This window comes from Monodon monoceros, unplaced genomic scaffold (assembly GCF_005190385.1).
Source record: "Monodon monoceros isolate NGI ecotype Baffin Bay Population unplaced genomic scaffold, NGI_Narwhal_1 Super_Scaffold_22, whole genome shotgun sequence".
Lineage (NCBI taxonomy): Eukaryota > Metazoa > Chordata > Mammalia > Artiodactyla > Monodontidae > Monodon > Monodon monoceros.
The window spans coordinates 103,896,278-103,921,043 of record NW_021703779.1 but is presented as its reverse complement, the minus strand read 5'-3'; the positions used below and the strand labels follow the sequence as shown (position 1 = coordinate 103,921,043).

Below are 24,766 nucleotides of genomic sequence, written 5' to 3'. Positions count from 1 at the left end.
GGGAGGCAATCAGGAAAGACTAAAAAACAACTCTTCTGAGGCCCGAAGTCCTGGGCAGTTACAATGGCCATTGGCACTTATTTTTCACAAAAAGACATTTACGAGTGACACTGGGAAGGCTGGCCAACAGATCTTCCAAAATTCATCTTGATAGTAATGGGGTACCTATAGTCCAAACAGCCTGTTACTGAAACTTGCTTGGAATCCTGGAATTTACACCACTCTAAAGTGCGCTGCTGCCTTTTATTCACTGATATATACAGAGATACAGTGAGAAGATTGACAGAGCAGAAGACAATCCTGATTGTTTCAACACACCAATCAGCAAAAAGCAATGGGGGTGGGGAGTGGAGTTGGGGGATATTAGTAACACCAGGAGATTGGTTTTTCAAAATATGCATCCCACCCTCAGTACAAAAAGAAAGTAGAGCTCCTACGTTGAGAAAATTATAAAGGAGATAAGGGATTTCTCCATGTTCCTTCCCTATTCACCCTCACTTTTAGAGATCCTTAAATATCAATGCTATTTAAACATTTAGTAATATTACTACCATAAATTTATATAATTCTAGTATCTCAATAATCCTGTGAGGTGAGCAAGACTTAATTGTTCCTATTTGGCAAATGCAATACCAGCAACGGACTGACTTACCTAAGGTCACTGGCATAATCAGTGACAAAGCCGAAAAGCAAATTCAAGTCTCATTTGCTATGTTGATGGGCTCTCTCCAGTCGATCAGGTTATATTCTTTCCACATAAAAATATTCATTTAAAAAGCAAATGACCTAATGATGAAAATTCAGCCTTTTACTGCAAGTTGGGCCAATGACCCCAAATTATGAAAGTGTCCAAACTGGGCAGTTTAACTTCACCCTGAGCTGCAAACTGCAAAATTATGGTGTCCCATTTACTGCAAGGGCAAACATAGGTGACAAAGTTGAATTTATAGCCCACTAACAGGAAGACTAGGCATCTGTAACCTTGAAATGCTCAAGGGCAAATCTGGGTTTTATTATTAATAGACTTTGGATTCTGAACTCAATAAGTGAATCAAATAAAGCATAAGCTGATGTCTAAACATTCTTAACAGATTTTAAAGCTGGTTCTCACATTTTAACTTTTCTATCCATTCTACCACAAATAATATCTTAAATCCAGCCCTTGATTTATACCAGAAGACTTAATCAGAGGCGTCCTCTGTAGACCTATTCTACCTATGTACTACCACAAAAGTTCCCTGCCTGTAACAGCCAAATGGACAATTACCTAAGCTTGTCTCCCTACTGACCTTATCTCTTCAGAACAAATTTCAGAGAAAATGAACAAGTATTTGATAAACTGTCATGTTCCTTGTGGGCTTGCTGACACACGTTTTTATCTGAAGAAAGGTGTGCACTTAGAAATATATGTGCATTTTTCTACCTTTACTCAGCATCTTACAGGTATATGTTAACATGGCAATATTTTAGATATGGCAAGGATATGACCTTTCTGTAAAGGTGCAAGCTATTATGTACTGGGAAATAGCAAGGATGCTCATGCCAGGAAAGAAAAAGTGCAAAAAACTTGATGAATAAAAGGCCAGCAAAAGAAAACAGTGGGTAGGCACATCAACTGGAAAATTTGACAATAGCAAAATCAGAAAAGCACTTACCTTTTTCAGTGAATCAGTCCAATAAGATAAGATGACCTTCATCAATGCTTTATTTAGTATATTAATAGCACCTATCTTTGAATATTTTTGAAAGGAATATTTTAAGACAAATTAGAAAAATAAAGATTTCAAATACTTTATTAAAATATGAGAAAACATAAATAATTCAAAAAAGGCCCTGGTAAAGGAACATGCAAACAATTCCTATATTTAGGATTATTCCATAATGAACAAATTAGAGTAAAAATTAGTTACACCTATTAAAATTTAAACCCAAGCTACAAATAATTAAAAAGTATCTAAACATATGCATTTTATTTGGAAAGTCAGCTTTCTGAATTCCTTTACAAATTAAAGTGATGCTTTTACTTCTAGAAATGGTAACTGGAGCACAATACATCATTGTGGCCATACTCCACTTTTGCACTCCCAGAGCATCCAGGTTAAATGCTCAGAAATCAGATGTTGCCAGCAGAGAGAGTAGCTTTGTCTCTTGGCAGTTCGCTAATTATTAACCAAGCTCACCACCTCTCACATACAACCCAGAATTCCAAGTTACTGGTTTATAATGAAATTTATAATGAACCAGCTTCCTATGGACCATGGGCCAGAGTATTGGGTTAACTCATTCTTCCTTTAAAGACAGATCTATCTAGGGAACCCTTGTACACTGTTGGTGGGAATGTAAATTGGTGCAGCCACTGTGGAAAACAATATGGAGGTTTCTCAAAAAACTAAAAATAGAGCTATCATATGATCCACCAATTCCACTTCTGGGTATATATCCGAAAAAAACAAAAACACTAATATGAAAGATACGTGCACCCCAATGTTCACAGCAGTATTATTTACTGCCAAGCTATGGAAGCAACATAAGTGTCCATCAACAGATGAACGGATAAAGAAGATGTGGTATATATATACAATGGACTACTACTCAGGCATAAAAAAGAAGGAAATTTTGCCATTTGCAACAACATGGATGGACTTGGAGGGTATTATGCTAAGTGCAATAAGTCAGACAAAGGAAGGCAAATACTGTATGATATCATTTATATGTAGAATCTAAAAAATACAACAAACTAGTGAATATTTTAAAAAAGAAGCAAACTCACAGGTATAGAGAACAAACTATTGATTACCAGTGGGGAGAGAAAAGGGGGGAGGAGCAATATAGGGGTAGGGGATTAAGAGGTACAAACTATTCTGTATAAAATAAGCTACAAGGATATATTGTACAATACAGGGAATATAGCCAATATTTTATAATAACTATAAATGGAGTAGAACCTTTAAAAGAAAAAGATCTACCTACATGTTGGGACCCTGACTTACCATGTACTTACCACCTTTTATTGTTATTTTCTTGTCTTTTATTGCTATTGTTTTCTTGTCCAACTAGGCAGGGGGCTACCTGAGCGTGGAGGCCAGGTGTTTTTACTTCTCTACCCCAGTGCCTATTGTGTTTGCTGAGTGAATGAATTCTATGAGGCCCGAAGCAACTTGACATATAATTGAATTGTAAGAGTCATGAAAATATAAATGTGAGAAGAAAATACCAATACCCATCACTGCCTACAATCTTGGCTCTCACTTAGGTTACAATTACTTGGAATTGTTAAAAATTAATGTAACCTGTAAGCTTCCAATGGTCTTGTAGGGCCACCTGATAGGGAGACTGCTTGTAAATCAGCTACTCATGAGCCACAGCTGATGAGCTGCAGCTGCTGTTTTTACATGGAGTGACAACTACTGGGGCAGAGGTAAATGAAAAGAAGAAAAGTCCACTTCATCAGATTTGTAATATAATTTCAAATCCTATAGCATCAAATATAATAAACATTTAGAGCATATTTTAAATTACGGGAATTTTAAACTACAGATTGGTCTGCGGATTTTACTGTCCAACGTCAGAACACTAGGCAAGAAGGTTGCTTTCAGAATTAAACAGAAATTCTTCACTCTCTATCTAGTACCTGTTTTTAGCACACAGTGCACAGTTTCATATATCCCCAGAGAGCCTATAACACTACAGCTATCGGAGAGCATAATACCTAATGTAGAACCGCACATGACAAAGACGAGGGACACGAACCAGCTTCCTGCCATATAATCAAGCAAGACATTTTAAAATCAGTAGCTATCAAATAATATTTCACTAAAAATGGTGCTTTTGAGAAAAACTGAGGATTATTTTTATTTATATTTGGCAAGAATTGACATTAATCTTTTATAAAGTATCATTATGTTTTAAGTCATTTCCCATTTGTAAATACAATAACTGAAAATAACCTGTGGAATTATTTTTCCCCAATCCTCATTTCAAAGCTCCTCATTATCCGAAAAGTCCATTTCAGCTTTAACATCATGCTATAGATGCTTCCATTACAGGACTATGATGGTTTCAGAAATACTTTTGTAGCTCACTGAACTGTATTATCAATTATATATAAGACTTAGCATATATTTAAATTATTGAAAATAAAGTACAAGGTGTGTTTTATTTTTCTTCATGGTGCTTTCAGGAAGACATCAGGATCTTCTCTTCTCCCTAAAGAAAAATAATAACAAAAATCAAGAAGAGATAAACTTACAAGCTATTAAAATTGCAGGTTAACTCAAACATAAAATTTCCAACTGCATAAAGTTCACAAAGATACAATCCAATGATATAGCTCAAGCAACAAGTATTTAAAACTGTTATAGAGAATGGCATACTGAGCCAATTTGTAAATTGGAATTCTGTTTACATTTCTTTTAAAAAAGCTAACTACTCATTAATTTAATTCGCCACTTGAGTCTGAGTCTAATTGTCAGTTTATGCCTGAGCCTGGGTCCCTGTCAAAAAAGGAAATAACAACTCATTTTATTTTATCATAAATATTTATTGTTTCAATCAACGCGTATCCTCTTACTCAAGACAGATGATTAACCCCCTTCAATAGATATCAACTATCACAAATCTGACAGCTGAGGACATTGGCTAGTATTCGGTGATTAGCCTGACATGTCCACTAAAATAGCTTTGCTCAGGAGATGTAACAATTTGCGCTAGTGGAAAAATAAAGTCTACTAACTTCCTTTCCTTTGCTACAATAAAATTTTATTAATTCAAGCACCACAAATTCAGAAATCGGGATCACGTGGACCAAGCTAACATTAGCCTTTCCATCCCCGAAGGGAAAACACTACCTGATAATAAGCAAAAGTAAAGGACAAGTCCAGATGTTCTCTGAATTGTCCCGTCTTTCAAATTATTTGTGTCTGAATTAGTGAAGTGAAATGGTACTCATGGAGCGACAAAACAGGCTGGGGAAAACAAGACGGGATAAGAGAGATTAAAATGTTGTGGGCTCATAGAATTTTTTATATTTTTGCAGAGTTTTATTAAAAGTTTATAGTATAGCATGTGGAAATCATAGTATGTGAATAGCCCCCTCTCACTGGGGCTGCTGGCTCCATCTTCTTATTGCATTTTTCTATAACTATATGTTTATGACTAGGGTGACTCATAGCCCTAAGCTTCCAAACCTGTCAAAAATAAACAGTAAACCATACCTGTAGCACCTTGTGTACTTCTAGCTGAGGGCTTCTTCTCAACTGGATACTGCAAAGGTATTACAATACCTTGATCTGGCTTCTGAAATGCTGAAATGAGATTTTTTATTTTCCGGAAAAATCTTTTATGTACCCCAGGTGCTGTCTGGAAAATAAAAGGCCAAGCAGATTATTCATCTACCTCATAATGATACAAAAAAGGGCCTACAAAATGTGCAAGGGATGCTTAGAGAGGTAACATTTGTGTAACTTGTTCAAATATCTGAAAACATAAGGAAGAAGGAAAAACAACATTCTAGAAGAGCTTACTTTGGTTGGCTGAATTTCCCTGCAAGAGGAGCTAATGAGCTGTCATTTCAGTTCTCCCGAGGGTGGTATTAGTTTGTACAAGCTGCTGCTCATCGCCCTGCCCTTCCTGCCTGCTACCCATCATACATCCCGAACCTCTAAGGGTATACAGGCCATTACCCACAATGAATTCACCAACAGAGAGGATGCAGTTAAACAGAGAAAAAACACAGATCCTACAGGTCATTAATAAAAAGCCTGAAGAACCAAAAAAAAAAAAAAAGCAAACAAACAAATAAAACAACAACTACAACCCATCCTCCCTGCCATCATTCCACAATATAAAATGCTACACAGGAAATTAAAAACTGGCTGTTATGAGGCACACAATGCAGGGCTAGTTAGTCCTCACACTCTTTCACTTCACGATATGTCCTGCCTCATCCTACACATTAAATTTTTTCCTCCTTGGGAAACTTCCCTATCCTCCCCCAAACTGCTCTTTATGTCAACACTTCACTGTGACAAGGTTTTCTCTATGACACGAAAATGAAAGACTAAGGTCACCTTTATTTATTTGTTTGGTTTTGAAGGGATCATTATTTGCAGGTGACTATTAAAATGTACTCCTCTCCTGACATGAATTCTCTTGTAAAGACACTACTTGAAATCAACAACAATTTCCTGCAAAAGCTTATGAGCCAAGCTTTAAGCGTCAGCTCAAAACTGTCATTTTACATGAAATAAAATAGTATTGCTATAAGCAATTGAACAATGACCAGTTTTTTTAGAAAGCTGTTTTTCAGCTATTCCATCTAGAAAGTTTTTGAGGTGGGAGCTATTTGTTTGTTAGCATTTAATGAGAAAACATGAAGGCTGGCATACAGACGTGTGTCAGCTAGACAAAATGCTAAAGACAGCACACTGTCCACTATAACTCTTGGTCATTTCCTACACTGGGGTAAAGAGTTTTTCACTGAAAACACTGAAAAAGTTCTTTTTAGCTTTAAATTAGTGTCAGCTCATAGGCTCACACAGTTACTCAGTAGATACAGAATACTCTCCCACTGAGCTCCAACCTTACAGTCAAAACACCTTCCCAGAACTCTATTGAGACCTCATCCAAAATAATATGGCCATTCTTACAGGGATCCAAACAGTTCTTTGGCTCCAGGATAGAATCTCCAAATGTCAAAGGCAGGCCATAGGCACAAAATAACCTTCTTATGTCTTCCTTGGAGTACTTTTTCATTTTCAAAGCACTTTCCCATCTCCTGGCAGTTATTGGCTGATTTGGTTACTCCCATTTGACAGATAAGAAAATGGAAATACAAAGAGATAATTCAGATTGCCCAAGGTCACACAGATAACCAGAGGCAGAACTGGCTCTAGATCCCAGGACCCAGTCTCTTTCCTTTCAGATTAGGCAGATTAGAGACCAAACAGGTTCTAGTGAAGTTAGAGTCACCAACCAGAAGAGAAACTAATCCACTCCCCCGGTGTGGAAAGATTTCAAACCACACATCTTTTTACCTGTTCTTGTGGCTTGTAAAACCATTTATCAACAGAAGCATCTTTTTTATGAGAATTTGTATGCAGTTAACACTTGATTCTCCATGCCAATGGAGAGGAATAATAGCACTGAAGGTAAAAAAGCAATTTGAATTTGGCATGCAATGTTGCACTGGCAAATAACTGTCTGAATTTATAGTGCTTTGCTTAGGTCAATAAGTAAAATTATTTAACATCCACTGATCTACTGATGATCAAATATCCAGAAAAGCCCAAAAGCACTGAAGTCAGCAGGGAGATGTTAGTACATTTTTTACAATGTACCACAGACAATGAACATATTAATAAATGATAGGTGACTGTACGTGGAATTCTCTGAATTAACAATTTGGCAAAATCTTAGCCTGAGTCACATGAGATAAATTAATATACTAGGCAATGATAAAACCTAAAAGTCTACCTAAAGCTAGAAAATCACATAATATTTGTCTTTCGTAGTTCAGTGGATCCAGGGTTCAATTTCACTCCACTCTTTGAAACAAACTGCAGACACACCTAGATTTCTAGCACAATCTTTGCACAGAAAATTTAGTGCTACTGTCAAGATTTTTCCTGCAATGTGGCAAACTAAAGCATTGTTCCAAAGAGCAATATAAATTATCTGTTATTTACCCCATTTTGAAAATACATTTACCACAAGAATTGTACCACTGACATCTCCCATCCTGTCACTGAACTCAGCCATTGTTCAAATTTGCACATTTCCCATACAGTTATCCATGGAAACATGCTTTGGATCATAGCTGGTCTTCAATATGCTCCAGAGAAATTTCTTCCAGTCAGATGATATGAGCTCTAAGAATACACACTAGTTTAATATTCACCATAGGAAAACATAACTAGAAGGCAAATTTAGTAGACAGAAAAAAATGCAATATGCATTTCAAAAATAAATCTAAAGAGTTTTTTTTTTTAAACTGTTTTCCCTTTGGAGAAAACATGCCAATCTTCTGCTCTCTTGGTGCAGATAATTACAATATTATTAGATAAACGGGTCAGACCAGACACAGAATGAGAGAGCATTTGTGTTCAATAAGCCCTTTCTTCCCTAACATGATCACAAACATGTAACAATCTGCATATGATGTTATACTTGAAATGGAAGAAAACAAGTTTAAAGAAAACGTTACCTAAGCCCTACTAATTTAAGATCCTTTCCATAAAGAATATTCTTCAGCAGCTGAAGGCTACTTCTCTAGGGAGAAGGGCTATTTCTGGTCAAATTATATACAACTATATATGTATATATCATACACTACTATTCCTCATAATAAATGAAATTTAATAACCTATTCAATCATCTCTGCAGTGATGCAGAGAACTTTTAAAAATAAACGGGTATAAACAGTTTTGATTAGAAATAGTACTGCTTTTCCTCTAATTAGAATGGTAGCATCAATTATCCTGATATAAAGCAACAATGTGTTTGAAAACTTGCCCTAATTCATCTCAGTAGTTCAAAACATTTGTAGTCTGCAATTTGTGCTTTCTAGTTCACCAGTGCATCTGTAAAAGTTAGAGCTATTTTACTTTTTTTTTTAAGTCTAGACTTCAGAGTTTCTTAAATGCATAGATTGAGTTATTAATAGAGGTTGATATTAGCATTTACGTTTTCAAACAACTCATAATGAAGTCCTTTCATTATAAAGACGGACTGTTTTTATAAAAAGTCAGAAATCAGAGAAAGCATTTGAAGTCAGAAGTTTCCATTGTAGAGACCTCTACTTTGCTAGCATGTTAATATATTGATACTACCCTGGTATGTGGAAAGAGATTCACTCTACAGGCATTTCTTGCAATGGTACTGTGACTTTCAAATGTTTTCAAAGCCATAAGAACCCATTTTTCTAATGAAATTTTTCTCAGAGCCCCAGTTGATAAGCAAAATAAAAGGGATTGCTCAGATTAAAGACAAATTGGGGACCCAAAGCATACCCACACATCCTCCTATCCTTCTGTAACCCCCTGGGCAACTCCAAGGCACTCAAATGAAAGAACTTTAGGATTTTGTGGAGCATAGCTTAAGAGTCACTGGAATGTTCCCTCCCTCTCTTTTCTACCTATCCTTGTCCTTCCCATATGGCTAAGCTGGGAGTCCTGCCTCCACAGAAGAGCAGCCTTGATTACCCTAATACTTGGAAAATTCTCTATTCTTCAAATGCTTGTGCTAGATAGCACTTGACTATAAACAATCATATTGTTCAGCAACTTGGGTGAGTTCCCATTTTCGAGGGCTTGCTTGCTAGTCCTGTGACTAAGAGCTTTCTTTATATGCATTATCTCATTTAATCTTCAAAATGCGCCCTATGAATAAGGGACTATTTTTAGGCTTATTTTACAGATGAAGAAACTGGTTCAAAGAAAAATTAGGTAACCTACCCAAGGTCATAGACCTCTCAGAAAGGGGTTGGGGGTAGATAAGACCTGGAACACACATCCACCTGACAGCAAACACCAGGCTCTCACATTGCTGTTTAATTCATGTTGTATCTCTCAAGGGTCTTACAGGCTGTTAGAAAACAGGAGTCATGTTGTTTAATCCCCCATAGAACCAACACTTGCATTAGTATCATTTGGTAAATAATTGTCGATTTGATTTTTTAATATATTTTTGATACGCTTTCTAAAATTTCACATAGGCACCAAAAGTTTGAAACAATCCTTTAACTTTGTTATCTTTCCCCCAAAGTGAGACCACTCCATACAGTGGTGGCTGAACAGAACTGGGACCAAAATTCTCTAAAGGCTTCTTAATGATCCATGAGCAATTTTGGATTAGAGCTTTAGTGATTTGAATCTGATGAATATTTTGGGAATGTAGGATTTGACAGCTCTTTTATAAAAGCAGTCTAAATTTCAAATACCTCCCTGATACCCCCAGAAGCAAAAATAAATAAAAGAGCTATACCTCAGCACTCCAAGAACCTGTTTCTGTCTGAGACACTCGGTATGTATAAATGTAACCTTGATACCTGTGAAAGAATAAACTTCCATTACTGAAAAATTCCAAAAGAACAATGGATGCTCTAAATTTGAGCTTTAACTATTACATATAAATGATACATATACTGGGACACACGTATATTGCACCACTGCATTCATAGAAAGAAAAGCCTGTGGAATCTAACTTGCTTGCATATCACAGTTTCTAGTACGCCTTCTTTATATTTTCATTTTTTTTTCAAGCGAGGGAGCTCACACTTCTAAGGATTTGTCAAGGTGAGAGACTGTTGGGACAGAAAGAAACTAGAGACCTGTTGTAATTGGTAAAAATTATGAATTATTAAACAGATTCAACAAAGCATAGTAATATTTTTTGAGTACATACAGAGCCTTAAGGTGAAAACATTTCACTGGGGATAAGGTACTATCAGGCCCACTTAATAAGTTAATAATAATATTAATTATAAATATAAATGTGGTATATTCCTATGATATTACTATTACTATATAACTTTATAATACATTATAATATAGTACTAATAGTAATTCAAATTAAAAAGGAGTCCTGCTAAAGTACTTGAAATTAGCTTGTCCTTTTAGATGGGGGTAAACGTTTTCCCCCATTATTCACTGTGTACGCATATTGTATATCTGTATAGTTGATTTCTACTACATGCCAAGAGTTTTACATGTTGTATTAGTTTGCTCAGGCTGCCATAGCAAAATACCAGTCTGTGTGGCTTAAACAAAAGAAATTTATTTTCTCACAGCCCTGGAGGCTGGAAATCTAAGATCAAGGTGACAGTAACATAGGTTTTATTCTGAGGCCTCTACTCTTGGCTTGTAGGCAGCCACCTTTTAGCTGTGTTCACATGACCTTTTCTTTGTATGTGTGTGTGTGTGTGAAGAGAGAGATCTCTCTTCTTATAAGTCCACCAGTCCTATTGGATTGGGGCCCCATCCTTACAACCTTGTTTAACCTTAATTACATCCTAAAGGCCTATCTCCAAATACAGCCACATCGGGGGTTGAGCTTCAACATATGAATATGGGGGGAGAGGGAACATGATTCAGTCCATAGCATTCCAACACTGGTACCTCCAAATTCACATACAAAATACATTCATTCCATCCCAACAGCCTTAAAAGTCTTAAACACATTCCAGCATCAACTCTGAGGTCTAAATAAAGTCCGAAGTCTCTTCTAAATATCATCTAATGAGATACAGGTGAGACTTGGGGATATGACTGCTGCTGAGGCAAAATTCTTCTCCAGCTGTGAACCTGTGAAACCAGACAAGTCATGTGCTTCCAAAATACAGGAAGACAAGCATAGGACAGATATTCCCATTCCAAAAGGGAGATATCAGAAGGGGAAAAGGGGTGACAGGTCCCAAAAATGTCCGAAATCTCATAAGGCAAATTCCATTAGATCTTAATGCTTGAGAATAATCCTTTTTGGATTGACGCTCTGCCCTCCAGGCCCACTGGGTGGCACTGTCACCCCCATGGCTCTGCATGGGCAGCCCCACCCACTTGCCTCTGTTGGGCAGCTGATCCCACCTTTGAAATCTAGGTGGAAGCAGCCTTGCCCACCTGGGCTTAGGCACTCTCGGCCTGTGGTGGGAGTGGTAACCCTGATGATCTCTGAAACAACTTCAGGATCATTCTTCCATTTTCTTGAAAGATAAAGCATGTTTGCAGCCAAACTGCACTATTGTCCTGCCCTATTCCCTTTGGTCCAAACTGACAGTGTCTCTGATGCTTTGGTCCAAATTCTATTCCTGGCTTCTGTTGAGATGACTAGTTAACATCATGGGCAATCTCCTTAAGGAGTGATTATCCAGCCATTCCCTTGGTATTCTCTCCAGACCAAGCTTCCTCATTTTTTGCCATATGAGTAGGCTGAGAATTTTCCAAATTTTTGTATTCTGGTTTCTTTTTGCTTAACAATTCCTTCTTCAATTCATGTCTCTCCTTTTGCATTTTATTATAAGTAGTCAGGAGGAACCAAGCTATTCCTTCAACACCTTGCTTAGAAATCTCTCCAGCTAAATATCCACTTTGCAAGTTCTACCTTCCACAAAATACTAGAACACAGTTCAGCCAAGTTCTTTGCCATTTATAATTAAGGATGGCTTTTTCTTTAGTTTCCAACAACACGTTCCTAATTTCCATCTGAGACCTCATCAGAATGACCTTTAACATCCATCATTCTACCAATACTGTGTTCACAGTATTGGTAGGCTTTTTCTAGCATGCATCTCCAAACACCTCTAGCCTCTACCCATGACCCAGTTCCAAAGCCACTTTCACATTTTTAGGTGTTTGTTACAGCAGCACTGTACTTCTCAGTACCAAAATTTGTACTAGTCTGCTCAGGCTGCCATAACAAAATACCATAGGCTGGGCGGCTTAAACAAAAGAAATTTATTTTCTCACAGTTCTGGAGCTGGAAGTCCAAGATCAAGGTGCTAGCAACATAGGTTTCATTCCAAGGCCTCTTCTCTTGACTTGTAGACAGCCACCTTCTTGCTGTGTGCTCACATGACCTTTTCTTTGTGTGCATTCATTGAGAGAGGGTGCTCTCTCTCTTCTCATAAGGCCAGAACGCTATTGGATTAGGGACCCACCCTTATGATCTCATTTAACCTAAATTACCTCTTAAAGGCCCTATTTCCAAGTACATCCCCATCGGGAGTCAGGGCTTCAATACATGAATTTGACAAGGACACAATTCAGCCCACAGCACGTGCATTAGCTCTTTTGGGCCCCACAGTAATCTTATGAACTTTATATTGTGAAATTGATTTTATAGATGAGGAAACTGAGACTTTGAGAAGTTAAGTAACCAAAGCCACACTACAAATCAAGCATCAAAGGTGGGATTTAAATCAGGCGTCTTTGACTCTAGAGCCCTGGCTTTTGATCCCCACACTGTAATGGATATAGATTATTTATTATATTTTAGTATCTATGGTACTGCTACTTAACTTGCCTAACAAACCTTTGCTTCCTAGAAAAGTATGGTAAACTTTATGCTGAATTACTTCAAATTATGAATCTGAATCTTCACAGAGTTTTATTTCAGACATTTTCTGATTGCTATTCTTTGGCACAAGTTTGGGTCAAAATATATCTTTGATTAGAATACATGCTGGGGCTTCCCTGGCAGTCCAGTGGTTAAGACTCCACGCTTCCAATACAGGGGGCGCAGGTTCCATCCCTGGTTGGGGAACTAAGATCCCATATGCAGCATGGTGCAGCCAAAAAATTTTTTAAAAAAAGAAAAAAAAATACATGCTAAAGTCTGGTAAAATTAAATGTGTTTAAACCTAAAAGAACCTAAAGTATCTCAAACAGGGTCAAGCTTGAGTAACTGACCTCACTTACCATTAATCCCCTATAGAACTAAAAGTCTTTATGTGGATTAAATTACTATATTTTTAATCACTATCCATCAGTACTATTACCTAAAGGATGAAAAAATTAGGTCTAAAACACTCTAATCACGTTCATTCGATTTGTGAAACCCAAAAAAGGGTCAATTTAATTTGCTGGTGCAATTACAGGAAATGTTTCATTTTTGTTATAAAGGTTTGCCAGAATATTTAGATCATATATGAAATAGCTTGATATATGCATATAGTATACTTTTTGGCATATATAATATGCTAAATAAATATAAAATATTACATTGTAAAGTCTTTTGTTTTTTTAAGCAATTGAAATGTACCTCACTGATTTCAGTAAGTACGCTACAGGGAACAAAGCAAGAGCTTTGATTTCCATTTTTCACCATGAGGACTCCAAACATAAGGGTTTAAGTGGTTTTCTTAAAGTCGCACAGCAGAGAATTCCCTGGCAGTCCAGTGGTTAGGACTCGGTGCTTTCACTGCCAGGGCCCGGGTTCAATCCCTGGTCGGGGAACTAAGACCCACAAGGTGCCGAAAAAAGAAAAGAAAAAAAAAAGTCACACAGCAAAATGGAGGTAGGAGCAGGGAAATAGCATAGGCCTTTAGTTCCATTTTCCCTATGGGAAGAGATTAATAGCAATAATTCAGTATCATTAAAGGTGTTGTGGAAATGCATTATTTAAAATTTCAGCAACGATGCAAACAAAATCATAGGCAACCAGTTTTCCACTTTCTCAAACAGTGGGTTTCTAAAAGATACAATGAATCTATCTCCCTACTATCATTCAGCCTCATTTAGTCAAAAGAAATGAGTCTGTTTTGAAAATGATTTCCTAACGAATCTGATCTTATCGCACTTTCAGTTAAGCAGCAGGAACCTGAGTACCACTTCAAAAGTCCTTACCTCCTTCAGTCTTGAACAACCTGGTGCTAGTGGCACATAAAGCTCGTTGTGATTAACCCATCCAATTTTAACAATCTCCTTCCTACTCCACAACTCCTCAAATTTCTGAATGAGCAAAATTGTTTCACCCCTCAAACAAGCCAGCAGTTCATCTCTTCCACTTCCAAGTTGCTGAAGTCACTGACCAAAGATCCCCTGTAGCCAACTGTCGTTGATATACTCTCATATATCACTGATGGAAGAGATTTAAAACAGTGCGATTCAAATTATGTTCCCAGGGTAATAACAGTGCATCACCTGGGACCTTGCTAGAAATGTAGAATCTCAGGCCCCACTCCAGAATTGCTGAGTCAGAATCTGCATTTTAACAACATTTCCAGATGATTTGTAGGAACATTAAAGTTACAGAAGGATTGATTAAAATGCATGGAAAATGCTCACACCTCACTGGGAATATTGATGGCAATTTCTCCAAAGTCAAGCTGGCTTCTTTCACCACACCCATAGTCACTCAATTTTTTTTTTTAGTCTATGCTTTAAGAATGAAATTTTATTTAAATAAAAGCTGAAGTTTTTTCAATGCTTTTGGTCTTCACAGAACAGTGTTTCTGAACTTTTTACTCCCTCTTCCCCAACAAGATTTCATAGTTTTGTTTTCTGTAGCTTGTATTATGAAACAATAATTCTATAATACAAAAGTAAATGAAAATATTATGTTTTTTCCAAACTACACATACTCTCTCCCTGTCCACTGAAAAATCACTCTTTTAGGAAATAAACTGACAAATTATAACAAGAGCCATAAAACTGTGAGTATTTTTACCTAATGACCTTCTTTATCTTCATACACTCTAAGGAATCAAATGGAAAAAGCAATTTGACAAAGATTTTCATAGTAGTTCTATTTTAATAATGAAAAATGGAATTAACCTAAGGAATGTTACTCAAAATAAGGAAATGGCAGCAGAAAGAATGGTTCAAAACTATACCAAAGTTCAAAGGTATTAGAGAGCTACATTTTTCAAAAAATTTTGAACACCTGGACCATGTTGATATAAAATGATGGTATGTGAAAGAAGTGGACACAAGGAGAGCCGCCACTCTGATTACTGTTCAAAACTATCCCCATATGTATATAAACTAGAAGTAAATTTAAACTAATATAAATGCATCCTTGCATATTAATCTTCCATTTTTTTTTCTTTTGGCCACACCACGGCATGCAGGATCTTAGTTCCCCAACCAGGGATTGAACCCGTGCCCCCTGCAGTGGAAGCACTGAGTCTTAACCACTGGACCACCAGGGAAGTCTTGTAATTTCCCTTATAAAGTTATACAAATGACTAACAACATTTTTTTAAAGAAACAGAAGTAAAATTACAACTTGGAGCTTTACAAATCTAGCCTAAGCGAATCACAAATCAGAAAAATATCATTCGTCTTTAAAAACTGTTACATCCCTTTTAGGATTATTTTTCCTCTGACTCCCCATTAATATAGACAAACCAAGAATGTAGTGTAATTTTAACTTCCTTCCTCCATCAAACCTTTTTGTCACACTTGATGATAAGCCTGGAATTTTAAATTTATCATGAAAAAATCTAGAAAATAAATAATTGGTAGAAAACAATAGAGATTTCTGTTGTTGTTGTTGCCATTAATTAATTTTCTTAAAAAATTAATTTCTTAAAAAATATATTTTGCATTTTAATGACTACAAAGCATGTGTTGATTCAGTCCCTGCTAATATTAAAATTTGCCTTTATTTTTTCAAAAGCTGTCCCCAACTCTTAAAAAAGTGTTCTGGTTAGAAAGAGACAAGAAGAAAGCAACCTGACTTGTTTTTTCTTTTCTCAAAGGGTCAGCGTTGGGGACAGGTCTTGCTTTACAATTGACAAAACCACATCAATTCCTTCTTTATACCACTTCAAGGACTACACAAAAGAAAAGGTTTAGGTACATCTGACTTCTTCATGACACCACAAATAAAGCAAGCTAGTGCCCAGGCTGTCTATGTCTATACAAACGAATGTTACATGCAAAATTCAAGGCACAATTATAATGTGACTGTTTTTGTAACAAATATTTCAGAGCTTTTATACCCAGAGGAATGGTATCCTATAGAAAGCCACTTTGATCCAAGAAGTTTCTGAATTTCCTATGGCCCAATCTTCATTCTTTCAGTGAATTTGAATTTTCAGAACCATCAAAAGTCATTCAGCTTCAAGTTTGATGGTAAAACTATGTAATACCAGTTTCGATGAGTCATGACAATAAATATAATCTCTTCTTCCCTTGAAGTGCCACAGAACGTTTTATTTAAGTACTCATACAATGGTCTAACTTTGTCTCACAATTATTTATGGAGCTTTTATTTATATTAACAAACACCTACTACATATTAACTTTATAAATGTTAACTCATGCAATAATTCTCATAACAACCCTATGAGGTAAGTACTGTAGTATTATTATTGCCGTCACCCTTTCCACAGATAAGGAACCTGAAACAGAAAGTTTAAGTAACTTGCTCAAGGTAAAATAGCTGGTTAAGGGCCAGAATTGAGATGCACACCCAGAGGGTCTGGCTGTAAGATATGGGCTCTTAACCATCTTTCTATGCTGCCTCTCTCTTATATCAGAGGGAATGAGTTAACAAATTGCTCTTAAGGTGAATCCAAAAGCATAGTTCTCAAAAAGGGAGGGAGTCTGCTTGGCCTTACGACCGGAGAGAAAGGGCAAAGGAAGGGGTTAAAGCATAGAGACAAGATGGGGAGAGCCCAAAAGAGGTCAACCTAGGCTTCCCTTTTGCTTTAAACTAAATGACATCTTCAGACTAATCTTGCAACTTAATTTTACATTGTCAACCAGAGTCAGCACTTGATTTATTGGCCTGTGAATTGTCCATTTGGTGGTTTGTGTATTTGCACATTTAATCCTAGGCTGGCCTTCAGGCTTGCTCTGCCATTAATGGATTGTACTTAGATAATCCAAAGTAATTCTAGTGGCCTCAATTATCATGAAGATAAATGCGGTGCCAACACACATATCCAACTGTATTCAAAAATTAACTAAGTTTTATAATTTCTCATTCTTCTGTTCCCTGCAATTACAACTGATACGCTGGAGTTTTATTTTGTCACTGTTCCTTCACCCATTTCTCCAGTTCAATTGTTTGATAGGCACTTTATTCCCAGTCATCCTTTAAATCTTAAAGGATAAAAAGATAATTATCCTTTTATCTAAAGACGTATATGTCAAATGACTTCATTATGTGTCCTTGAGGCTAAAGAATATAATAGCATTTCTTTTTCCAAATCTTCCATCAGATAAAAGTAGCAAACTGAGATATGTACAGAGGATGTACAGAAATAAACTATTTCTTCAAAGTAATTATTTTAAATATTTTAAATTTGTTTTTTTCTTATCACCATCAAACTATCCCAGTGGGCATTTAGGACTTTCCCAATGGCTGTCTACATTAGGGGTGAAAAGGGGAGAAATGTGAGAGCTCACATGTACCTTAGTGAAAAGACACTTGATATACCTTGAAAACCAAAAAGAGTAAAATTAAATTAAATTAAATTTAAACTATTTGCATTAATAAGAACATTTAATATACTGGATGGATACAAAAAAACCCCATAAAGTCAGTAGCTTTCCTGTTGCAAAAGAAAATATAGTGGGAAAAGATTCCATTCGTGATAGAAACAAAAAAATAGACACATACATTCATACAATAACTAGAAATAAACAACAAAAACTATGCAAGACCTATGGGAAGAAAACTACAAACCTCTATTGATGGATGTAAATGAAAAAATTAATAAATGGAGAGACATATCAGGTTTTTGGATAGGAAGACTAAATTCTTTAAAGATGACAATTCCTCTTTAACTTATTAATGAGTTTAAGGTAACCCCAGTGGGATTTTTTTTCATTTAACAAAATCATTCTAGATTTCATCTTGAAGAACCAACAGGTAAGAACAGCAAATAATTTTTTAAATGTATTAAAACATTATCATACTATATATAGCGCTAGTGGTATAAGAATAAATAGATCAATTGAGTCAAACAGATAACTGCAAAACAGTAACTGTTATATGTAAGAATTTAAAGTAGGCTTAGTAAATCAATCAGGAATGAAAGTTCTATTTATAAATTATTAGCTATTTCGAAACAAAATCAAATTGGATCCTTTCTCCACATAAAAATATAATTCCAAATGGAATTAAAGAGTTAAGTATAAACTAACCAAACCATAAATTTAAAACAAAAATTGAAGGGAAGTTTTATGACATCTCTGCAGGTCAAAGAACTTTCTAAGTTGGGAAGCAAAGGGGGAAATCAAACACAAAGTAGTCAAGTGACGGACTTGACTACTAAAAATGTTAATTTTTTGTGTGTCAAAGAAAAGTAATGGCAAACACCAAACTGAGAAAAGATACTTTCAATAGATCAAGGATTAGTATATAAACACTCATTAAAAAAAAAAAAAGAAAAAAGAAAAAGGGCTTCCCTGGTGGCGCAGTGGTTGGGAGTCCGCCTGCCGATGCTGGGGACGTGGGTTCGTGCCCCGGTCCGGGAGGATCCCACGTGCCACGGAGCGGCTGGGCCCGTGAGCCATGGCCGCTGAGCCTGCGCGTCCGGAGCCTGTGCTCCGCAACGGGAGAGGCCACAACAGTGAGAGGCCCACGTACCGCAAAAAAAAAAAAAACAAACCTCATAATGTGTTAAGAAAAATAGTAAGATCCAAATGGTTAAATAGGCAAAGTACTCAAAGAGCCAATTCATGAACAAGGAAATACAAGTTTACCAACCATACAGACACTCAATCACTAAAGAAATATGAAATAAAGAGTGAGACACAAATTTCAAGAAGAATTTTTTTTTTAACAAGAATACCCATTTCTAGGGATGGTGCGGTGAGACAGACACTTTCATGCAGTACTGGTGAGCATATATATAAACTGGAATAACCATTTAGGAAAAAATATTTGGTGATCATGTATACATCAAGAATCTTAAGCTGTTCATGTTTTCTGATCTAAAAATTGCACATCTTGAAATTCATTATAAGGAAGTCATCATAAATACAAGGAAACCTTTATGGATTGAAATATGAATCATGGCGGAATTTATAATAGCAAAAAACTGGAATGATTCAAATGTCTAAAAATAGATGACTGGTTAAGGAAAATATAGTTGGACTGGTTGGACTATCATGAAATCATTAAAAATAATGTTTTAAAATCATTTGTAAGAACATTATATATAAATGTGTTTTTTTCACATTAAGTGGAAAATGCAGCAGAATACAATAGTGTAAGAGCACATATGTTTATAAAGCAATTTGTTTTATTAAAATACAGAAGAAAAAACACTTAATTTTCAACAATAATTGTCCTTAGGTTATAAAACTATAGATGATTTTCCCTCATTTCCATTATCTACATTTTAAAAACTTTCTACAATATGAATAAGTGTTTAGGAACTATTTTTAATAGACTTATACCAAAATCTAGATTTACTTATTGAAAATAACTGGAAGAAAAACTTCTCGCTTTAAATGAAGGTGAGCAATCCTATAAATGGAAAATTTCTTTAATACTTTATGAGATTCAATTTCCCAAAATGAACAGAGGAAAAGGCCTTATCTAAAGGCCAGGATTGGGGGTTCAGAACTGGGGAAAGGAGCAAACCTAGTTAGAAAGTATAGTTTAAAGTAGAGTTCGAAAGGCACATGCAATGTGTTATTTCTACAATAAAAATACAGAAACTGAAGCTCAACCAAACCTTCTTGGATAATGAGAAGAAACAAAAGACAGATTGAGAAACTATTCTGAGTGAACCCTACAGTCAAATATATGTTTGTTAGCTATACCTTGCTGTTCATATATATATGACACCATTTACATTGTTATTTCTGCTGTATATCATAACCATAGATGTTTTGGTTTAAAATGAGTATGTGGTTTGTTTCAAAATAAAATTTGATTTTGTTACTACAGCGTAGTAGTAAAAAGGAGGAAATGAAATGTTTACGTTTATCAAAAGGGATCCTTGGCTCAAAAAAGGCTGAGAAACTGTCATAAAAGGCAATGTATCCTTGTGTCTTTCCTCTGGAGCAGTCTGGCCATCACCCTCCAGGACTCAGAGGCCTCAGTGTGCCCATCGAAAGATATGCTAGGGGGACTCCCAATTTGCCAACAATTTTCTGCTACTTCATAAGGAGGTGTGCACGGAGAACTAAGAGTCATAAAAACTGCATTTATGCAAGATTTACTTTGGGTGAAAACTTAACTTGAGAAATTCCCACCTGCCTAAATTAATACCTTATGTAGTTCTGGCCTACGTGGGAAAAAGGCTAAGATTATCCTTCTCTCTTGCATCTTTTACCAACTGTAATCTTATGCAGAAGGTAGAACATACATTACTATTCCTGTTTTACAAATATGGAAACCAAGACCCAGAGAAGTTGAGTGATTTCCCCAGAGTCCACACCCTGGCCTCCTGGTATCAGCCCAAAAGCTTTCTGCAGTAAAGAACAGTATTTGTCTTGACAGTTCATTCATTAATTCAAAACCGTTTATTGAGCACCTATTGCATGCCTCACAATGCCTGTTACGTGCCAGGCTGTGTTCCTGGTGTGGGAGACAATGTCCCTGTCCTCACGGAGATTACATTTTAGCAGGAAAGCCCAGCAAGACATAAGTAGACAAGCAAATGTCAGATAGTTTAAAGTTCCCTGAAGAAAAATAAAGTGATGGAGTGTAACTGGGACAGGGAGAGGGCACTTATTTTAGATAGGATGGTCAAGGAAGTCCTCTCTGAGGGAAGAGGCAGAAGGAATAGTTAAGTGCAAAGATCCTAAGCAGGGAGCAGCTTGGCAAGCTCGAGAAACAACAAAGAGGCCAGTGTGTCTGAAGTCTTAGGAGCATCCTGCCACACACTGTCCCCCCTGCTCTTCCACCCCTTCCTAGGCTTCTTTTGTACCTTATTTTTTACCTCTAGGTTAAGGGGCCCATTACCTCTTTTGTCAGCTTCCCTAAAGAAGCCCCTTTCACCAGTCTACTCACTCCTTCACCTTCTTTTGATAAGAAAAGAGCCTAGGAATACTAGTTGGCTTTCACTGACTGTCTCCAGTTTCCACTTGGGAAAAACAATAATATAAAGGAAACGTAAGATCTGAGCCCAAGAGATTCAATAGCTTGCACGTACTGCCCTGGAAGCTTTTATAACAAATGTATCTAGCGTGGCCTGAGAGTTGCCACAAACATGTCTTGACCATTTAAAAAAACACAATAAACAATGAAAATCCTCTAACACCAGGCTCAATACAATCTCTCTTCAATGACCCAGAAGGAACTTCAAAACCTTGCAGTGTATCGTCAGACACCGAAATTACTACTAAGCATTTTCCCTCATTTTGTTTCTGTCTAGAAGTTACTGTGCAGGGCTCGTGTTTTCGTGGATGTTTTTGTCCTGCTAACAAAGAGTGATCGAGCTAGGTACTTCCGTAGAAATGCCCTGTGAGTACTTAAAGATATAGACTGAAAAAAACAAAGAATATAATAATAATACTGAGTACCGAAAGAAACAGACTGAAAAAATAATAATATAATAATAATAACAACAACAACAACAGCTTACTTTTACTGAACATTTAGTATGTGTCAGGTCCAGTGCTAAATTTTCTACCTGCGTTATGGCATTTAATCCTCACACGCCTATGAGGTAGGTAGTAATGTTATTTACATTTTATGGACAAGAAAACTGAGGGGCTGAGAGGTTAACTTGCCAAAGTCAGCATCAGACCAGCACAAGATTAGGTCTCAGATCTGCCTGACTCTGGAGCCCTGAAGCAAAGATGAAGGTGCATCTGATTCAAAACGGGGCGTTAGACTAAGATGCTTAGGTAAAGAGCAAAACTGAATCATACAAGGGTGTTTTCCCTCCATTCCCTTTATGACTATTGTCAGTCCAAGCTTTTATCAAGAAAGGCCCTATTTCTGAAACCCCCCTCTGCCTGCCAACTCCTCTAAAGAAAACTCAGTAAGTAGATCCAGAGAGGTGGTTTTATTCAGAAACATCCCTCTCTCTGCATCCTGACCTAACTGGTATTGATGTCTTAAAGTAACAGATTCAGTTTCTTAGTCTTCTTCCTCTCCTTGAATTTGACGTTCCTTTGGGAAGGCACCTCCAAAGCCATTTCAAGAGAGCTGGAGAGAGAGGCTTCTCCTTCCCTGAGGAGCTGGTGGCCCCAAAGCTGGCCGCTCCACCATCATCGCAGGCCTCCACCTTGCTGGCCTCTATTAGAGGTCAAAACTGAAATCGGGAGCCTGAGTCCTTTTGGCAGCAAAGGTAAATTCTACACTGCGTTTCCCCACCCCAAAGGGCATCCGCCGGGCCTGGGGCCGCGCGGTGGGCAGTGGAGGCTCCCACCATGTACTCACAGAACACACAGGCAGTACACTCCCGGGACGCTCTCGCTGTCCCTCAGCAAATAGCTGCCGTCCAGACCCGTGGCAAGCAGGAGCTTCTCCCCCGTCTCCCGGCTGATTTTGCCATGATACACAGCCACCGCCTCCATGGCCTGGGGAACTCTTGGGAGGACCTAGACGTGGAACGGCAGCGGACAGATGCCACCGCTGCTGCTGCTGCCGCCGCAACCCAACACGAGTCAGCCACCCGCCTCCCAGTTCAGCCAGATGTGCAAAAAAGAGAGAGGAGCGCCCGAACAACAGGATGTTGTCTACCTGCCTGAAAACCTCCCTCTCACGGTTCAATTAAAACCAGCTCAGCAGTTTAGCAGCTTGGTTATTGCCGTAGGGTTCCATCCCCCTCCCAGGCCCACCCACGCAACACAGGGTTCGGATGGACGGGTGGACAGAGAGGGGTGGACAGAGAGGGGAGGACCATTGGACTTTGCAAGATTTGGCCTGTACTCCCAACGCACGCAGACAGGAATGCTTGGTAATGCTCCTGTCCTTGCGGTTTTCCCAGGGGGCCACCATGACTTAGCTTAACTAACTGACTTAACTTAATTAGCTTAACTAATCAGTCCCCAAAGGGGTTGATGATAGAGGCAAGTTGTACATGACCTTCATGTGGGGCAGAAACATACTGACAGAGAATGAAAGGCCCCAAAGTTCTGAGACCAAAACACAGAAGCTCTCAGTACTGTCGGTGAACAGACACCCCTGAGCACAGCCAAGAGGCTCCTACAGAATCAGAAGTAGTAAGTGAACAGCGGACTTGGGACAAGTGCCTCCTCTCGCCCTGCCCTAGTCATCTCCAGCAATCTTGATCCTGAACAAATCAAAGTTTCCCAACCTTCTTGTCCAAGATCCCAAAGTGCTGGTTGAGGTACAAAAATCAGTCTGCATCCAAAAATGTTCCAGATTTATCTATTTGATGGGCCTTAGATGAGAGAATAAACCATTTAATTGGTGCTTTGTCTTTATGTGGACTTGTATGTGCCCTTTGATGTATAGGGCCCACCTTTTAGCAGTTGGGGCACTGAACTTGTTTTAAATCACACTGTGAGTGTTGAGAATTGTGTTGTAACTTTTATCATCTGTTGTTAATAGAGAATATGGTTTTAGTTCAGTTGATGCTAAACTATCATAAATTTTTTAGAACCTTTCAACCTTTATTTCCTTCTCTCTTCTATTTCAAGATGTGCAGTTAATATTTCCCCCAAACTTCCTCCTTTTTCACTAGAACAAGACTTTGTTTAATGTTTGAAGCTGAACGGTCTTCTACATTTTTCCTTTTGAGTATGTAAAATAATTTTTTAAATTGGAATTTAAGTAGCCGAAGTTATGTTGTCTGTTGTATCTCTTCAACAACATCAGCACCTAGCTCCTTGAGAACCTGGTACAGCTGGGAGCCCAATAGGGAGAACAATTTTTTTTTTTTTTTGCGGTACGCGGGCCTCTCACTGTTGTGGCCTCTCCCGTTGCGGAGCACAGGCTCCAGACACGCAGGCCCAGCGGCCATGGCTCACGGGTCCAGCCGCTCCACGGCATGTGGGATCTTCCCAGACCGGGGCACGAACCCGCGTCCCCTGCATCGGCAGGCGGACTCTCAACCACTGTGCCACCAGGGAAGCCCAGGAGAACAATTTTTAAATCTTCACTAGTCCTACAGATGGATCAGATGTGCAGAGTTGCCTTACGCCAAAAGCCAGATATTTGCTGTCCATCTGCTAGGGTTGAAAACAATCCTCTACGATTTCAGTGGCAGCTCGTAGTTACTCTCCTTGATTGATGCATACTCAGCCTTAGCATCTATCAACCTTGGTAGATAAACTGTAAACATAAGCCTCCTACATTCATTTGCAACACCAAGAATAAAAAAATAAAACAGCATTCAAGATGATGTTGGGGGATGGCTCTGGGGAACTGAGCCAAGATTTGTCTC

General features: G+C 37.7%; 1 protein-coding gene across 1 annotated transcript; it reads right to left on the bottom strand.

Moving 5' to 3' along the window:
• Nucleotides 1-3,823: 3,823 nt before the first annotated feature.
• On the bottom strand, nt 3,824-23,126 carry SH2D1A (SH2 domain containing 1A). The gene is made up of 4 exons (XM_029240588.1): nt 22,795-23,126; nt 9,982-10,045; nt 5,214-5,358; nt 3,824-4,206 (listed from the first exon to the last, which is right to left on the bottom strand). Exons 1-4 carry the CDS (start codon nt 22,929-22,931, stop codon nt 4,166-4,168), a joined length of 387 nt encoding a protein of 128 aa, XP_029096421.1. The 5' UTR covers nt 22,932-23,126; the 3' UTR covers nt 3,824-4,165.
• Between the last annotated feature and the right edge of the window lie 1,640 nt (nt 23,127-24,766).